Source organism: Pinus tabuliformis, chromosome 3_2 (assembly GCF_031772625.1).
Source record: "Pinus tabuliformis cultivar Carrire ecotype Pingquan chromosome 3_2, CPIR1, whole genome shotgun sequence".
NCBI lineage: Eukaryota > Viridiplantae > Streptophyta > Pinopsida > Pinales > Pinaceae > Pinus > Pinus tabuliformis.
The window spans coordinates 8189776-8195795 of record NC_142302.1 but is presented as its reverse complement, the minus strand read 5'-3'; the positions used below and the strand labels follow the sequence as shown (position 1 = coordinate 8195795).

The following is a 6020-nucleotide window of genomic DNA, read 5'->3' as shown; positions in this document are numbered from 1 at the left end:
ACTATATCCTCAATTGATGTTTGCTGAGTGAATAGTTGGATTTCAGAGCATTTGAGTTTATGTTATTGTAAGATTTCTTTTTCAAGCATTCATTTACTTTTGGATTTTAAACACTATACTGCAAAACATTACTCTTGAGTAAATAGCCACCTCAGACTGAGTACACTCTTGAAATAAAAAGTCGTCCCTAGGTTGATAATTAATGTGAAGGTGGAGGTTGTAACGGGAGCTCTAGAGATCACGGCTAGGGTTCTACATCGTGCTCAGACGGCGCAGACTGATCTGCGCAGACAACCAACAAGGACCTGACTATCCAAGCAGGCTTTTCAAAACAGAGGTGTAAGAGGACGCAGGGCACATGGGCGACCCCCGGGGGGGGCCTCGGCAACCTCCCCCAGTGTACACGAAGTACAGCAACACAATGAGAGAACAATACGGTTTGGATCGATCCATGAGAATGTCATCCATCAAGATATTCTGCGCCAGAATGAGCGCAAAGGAAAAGAAAATCTGGAAGCTAGGGTAAATGGAGAGAATGTGTAGCCAACCCAAACAGAGGGTACCCAGAGGGTCTCTTCAACCACCTACAAACCAATAGCTACAGATCGACCCAGAATCGAACTGCCGGGGGAAAAAATAGAAGCAAGAATCCAATACATGACGGATCATGCACTCATTGGGAAGTTCATAGGGTTTTGGCCGACGGAAAAATCCCTCTACAGTTGGATTGCAGCAAAATGGAAACCTAAGGGAGATGTGACTCTGTAGTTAGGCCCAAAAGGATTCTTCATAACAATCTCTTTTTGTCTGGAAGACAAATATAGAATCCTGGTTGAGGGTCCTTATTTCTTCAATTCAGTCGGCCTATACTTGCGAGATTGGGCTCCCAGATTCAACCCGGATCAGGAGGATCTCACATGGGCACTAGTCTGGATAAGACTTTACTCATTACCAGATGAATACTGGGATGAGGACATTCTCAAAAACATTGGAAATGGTTTGGGGGAATACATAAGAACTGCTGAAGATACGAAACTACGAAGATATACATCCTACGCCTGCATATGCGTCTTCATGCGCCTAGACAAGGCCCTGCCGGAATCGGTAAGTCTATCTCACTGTGACTATGAGTGGATCCAGCCTTTAGACTATGAACATGTTCCGTTTCGCTGCCGTAAATGTCATGCCATAGGGCATCTATTTAGAGATTTCCCCCTGAATGTTCAAGCTAAAGCCCCCTCCCCCTCTAGTTCTCAGTCCAATGATGGCTTCACCAAAGCCCCCACCCGCAAGCGAGCGCATAAAAAACCACCCACAGGGAAGAAACCCAAACAGAATACGGCCTCTGACCATGCAGTCAGGAACAACTTTGGAATCCTGGCTCATATCTCAGACGAGCATACCACCTCATCTCCTCCAAGTGCTGACCACCCCTCTTCCTCTTCACAGCCACCTCCCGAAGCCCCTCCATCCAAAACCCCTCCCTCTAAAGATCCCCCAGCTCGCAACTTGGAGAGCAAAGAGAAGCAGCGGGACAAAGATAATGAAATGGAGGTTGATGGATCCTCAGGCCCCGTCCAGGCTCCAGATATTCCCATGGAAGAAGATAATCAAGTGCAACAAATGGAGGAAGAGCCGGAAAGTATAGATCTACATGGATTAGACATTCTCGAACTAGAAGCAGCATGCAAGAGGAAAGCATATGAAAGCATCCCAGAACTACAATTGGACAAACTGGAAATGGTCATTTCCAGGGCCTATTATCAAAATCAGCTTGGCATCCAGCCAGGAAGTCACTGGGATTTAAGCCAAACCCCAAAAGATTCCAAAAAAAGGGGAAGAAGAACAGACCTCCAAAGAACAATAGCGCTCGGGAAGATTCTGGTAGACTCCGGTAGGTATGCTAAGCTTACGAAGTACTACAAGCCCTCCACCAACAGTGACTCATGAAGCTCATTTCATGGAACCTCAGGGGGCTCAATGGCCCAGGAAAACTCAGAATGCTTAAAAATATGGTAAAAATGGAAAAGCCACAAATATGTTTTTTCCAAGAAACAAAATGTAATAGTACAACTCTAGAAAGAATCCTCTCTAAAGCCTGGCCAGGATGTCAATCAGTTGCTGTAGATGCATCTGGCGCTTCAGGGGGATTAGCCATTGCATGGAACTCTCAAGCACTTACTCTGTCGGACTTTCATGCTTCACACAATCTAATACAGGCTACCTTCCACATAGTTGGCACAAATATTCATGGGAATCTCTCGAATGTATACTTCCCTCAGGAAGCAAAGGAAAAGATTGCTCTCCTCCATACCTTAGAAGCCCTTAACGCCAATCGCAGGCACCCACTATGGATAGCTGGAGGGGATTACAACATGATCACAAAATTAGAGGAGAAGATTGGAGGCAGAAACAAGTTGGAACAGGAAAACACCTACTTCAAAAACTTTATTCAGAATGCATCCTTGATAGACTTACAGTTCTGCAATGGCACTTTTACGTGGAGTAATCGCAGAGCAGGCCTACATCAAATAGCCTCCAAGCTGGATCGCTTTCTCATATCAGATAACTCGATCCACTTGGGGGGGGATTTCTCGGCGGCCATTCTACCACACTCTGGCTCTGATCATTGGCCGGTAGCCCTTCAATGGCAACGTCCAGGCAATAACACTTGAAGACCTTTTCGCTTTGAGGAGTTTTGGTTCACTCATCCCTCTCTTAGAGACTTCGTTAACTCCACATGGACATCCTTCAGCCCTCAAGAAGGATCCAAGATGTTTCAGTTTCAACAGAAACTCAAACATCTAAAGCTCTGCCTCAAGAGATGGAACAGAGAGACCTTTGGAAACATATTCAAGGCGCAAAATGATCTTCAAAAAACCCTGGAGGAACTGCAAAGAGAAATAAGTACATGCAGACACACAGAGAGAACCCTCGAACAGGAGCAGAGCATCCATAATCAGCTTGAAGAAAGAAGAAAGCAGGAGGAGATATACTGGAAACAGAAATCAAGAATCAGATGGCTAAAAGAGGGAGAAAGAAATACCAAATTTTTCCATAGAACAACAGTGCAACGCAGAATGGGCAATAATATCCCTTACATTAAAAAATCAGGAGGAGAAAAGGTGGAGCAACATGAGGAAATTGAGAAGGTTCTCCTCGAACACTTTAAGCAGGTCCACCAAGAACCTGACATCAACAGGCATCCGGCAATTGAAAGAATCACCCGCAATATACCAAAATTAATCACAGCGGAGCATAATGAACTCCTCCTCAGCCCTATTCAAATGCAGGAAGTGGACGATGCAATGACTCAGCTAAAAGATGGAAAAGCTCCCAGCCCGGATGGATTTACCACTACTTTCTTTCACAAGTTCTGGGATTTAATAAATCCGGAAGTCTGGGAGGTGGTGGAGGAGTCAAGAGTTTCTCATTGGCTGCTTCCCTCGCTCAACACCACCTTCATAGCCCTAATTCCAAAAGAAGAGGACGAGCTCAAACCGGACAAATTCCGGCCAATAGCACTTTGCAATGTTATATACAAAGTCATTTCTAAAGTCATTGCAAACAGGCTAAAGCCCCTCCTGCCCATGCTCATCTCCCCGGAACAATCAGGTTATGTGGAAGGAAGACAGATTTTGGACGGAATCAACCACACGCATGATATCACCCACACTCTCAAGCATTCAAAGTAGGCAGGTATGCTCCTTAAACTTGATCTTTCCAAGGCTTTTGACAAACTCAGTTGGAATTATATTCAGCAAATGTTATCTGCTTTTGGATTCAGCCCCACTTGGATTCGATGGGTCATGAGCCTTATCTCCTCCACTAGCTTCTCCATCTTAGTAAATGGGATCCCCTCTCGCCCTTTCTCCCCCTCCCGGGGTATCAGGCAAGGTGACCCCCTCTCCCCCTTCCTCTTTGTTTTGATGGCTGAGGGCTTGGGACGTCACATTAAGAATGCCCTCCACACGCACCAGCTTAAGGGTATCTCCATTCACCACCTGCCAGCTACTTCCCATCAGCAATTTGTTGATGACACGATGCTTTTCGGGTACCCATCTGTTCAAGAAGCCTCCATATTTAAAGCAGTGCTAAATGATTTTACCGAAGCCTCAGGAACCAGCATCAACTGCTCCAAATCGCAGATCTTCTTCTTCAACACCCCCCCGGTAGTCAAGTCGGCCATAGTCCGCATTCTGGGATTCCCCATGGCCACCCTCCCCTCTAAGTATCTTGGTGCCCCACTCACTGCCTCAGCCATCAACCACTCCTTTTGGCGCAATTTAATTGAAAAACTTGAATCTCGTCTCAATCAATGGACTCACAGAACTTTGAACCTAGTCAGCCGGGTGGTACTTATTAAAGCCATTCTTCAAGAAATGCCGCTGTACCTTTTCTCCATCCTGGCAGCGCCAAAATGGGTCCTAAAAAGACTAAGTAAAATTCAGAGAGATTTCCTTTGGGGAAGCAATGCAACCAACCGCAAATGGGCTTTGGTAAAATGGAGCACAGTATGCAAGCCGAAGGAAAAAGGAGGAATTGGTCTAAGAGATCCGGAGCATAGCAACGCCATCATGGGAGCCAAGATCTGGTGGCAGTGGCTCACCAACGCAGGCAAGCCATGGGTTACTTTATGGACAACAAAGTATGCCAATCAGCGACCCCAGGAAGAGCTTATCAGATTGGAGCCCAGTGACAAAGGATCGTTAATTTGGAATGCTGCCAAGGAACATTATAAGATGATCCAGCAGCATAGTTTCTGGGAGGTAAGAAATGGCAATAATGCTAGATTCTGGACGGACGCATGGAATCAAATGCCTACCCTCAGCAATGTTCTGAACCAGCCTCTAAACAATATGGAGGAGGAAACACAGCAAGTCAAAACCAGGCATTATTGGACCCAGGAAGTGGAGAAAGGCTACCGAATCTGGAAACCAGGTAACCAAATCCTCACAAATGAAAATCGCCAGACTTCCATAGCTTTGGAAACGGAGCTCAGCAAAAGAAAAATCAGGTGTGACGAAAGGGAAGATATCCTAAGGTGGGGTTACCTACCAAAAGGAGCGTTCACTACGTCTGAAGCTTACAAGATAATTTGCAATGACTCTGCTCCTCAGGATCTAATTTGGGGCCAAATTTGGAACTCTGGCTCCTGGCCCAAGATCTGTCACTTTCTCTGGTTGGTAGGGCATCAGAGAATCCTAACTTGGGACAAGCTCCGAAGAAGAAATTTACATGGTCCCTCCATCTGTTTCAACTGCTATGCCCATGAGGAAACGCTCCAACATCTGTTGGACTCTTGCCGCCTAGCCAACCAGCTATGGGAGAAGGCAAGCTTTCGATGTCAAAGAAGATGCAGGCTTGAAAATGAAATTACGAATTCCATACGACAGTGGCAAAAGGACCTGTACAAGAGCAACATCCTCAATCATCTTTGGCGATTGATTCCCAGGCTAATCCTATGGAGTATATGGAAGGAGCGAAATAAGCGCATCTTCAGAAACCAACGCTCTTCGATGGACAATATTTGGCATATGCTATGCAAAAATATTCAAGAAACTGTGATGCTAAGACCCTAGAAGGAGGAGGATTGGCCTTCCCTAGCCAAAGAGAAAACTATCATGGACAATTGGTAGATCAGCTGCACCAAAAGCATGCACCAGCAGAATCCCCCTGCAGCCAGCACTGAAAAACAAGTCCAATGGAAGCCTCCAACAAAGCACACATTCAAACTCAACTTTGATGGAGCCTCAAAGGGGAATCCTGGGTTAGCAGGATTTGGTGGAATAATTAGGAATCATGAAGGGGCTCCCATGACACTCTACTATGGAAACATTGGCTGGGACACCAACAACTCAGCGGAATTGGAAGGGCTATGGCAGGGTCTCCAACTTGCTGGGGAGCTCAATCTCCACCCTCTGGAGGTTGAAGGAGACTCCAAAATCCTTATCAATATGGCCAAAAAAATCCTAAATGGATCTCAGGCTAAAAAAATAGCCACCAGCTGGAGACTAGAA

At 45.8% G+C, this 6020-nt stretch overlaps 1 protein-coding gene across 1 annotated transcript; it reads left to right on the top strand.

The window, feature by feature from the left end:
- Nucleotides 1–2021: 2021 nt before the first annotated feature.
- On the top strand, nt 2022–2675 carry LOC149179547 (uncharacterized). Its single transcript, XM_089413576.1, has one exon. It carries the CDS (start codon nt 2022–2024, stop codon nt 2673–2675), a length of 654 nt encoding a protein of 217 aa, XP_089269702.1.
- The last annotated feature ends 3345 nt before the right edge of the window (nt 2676–6020 follow it).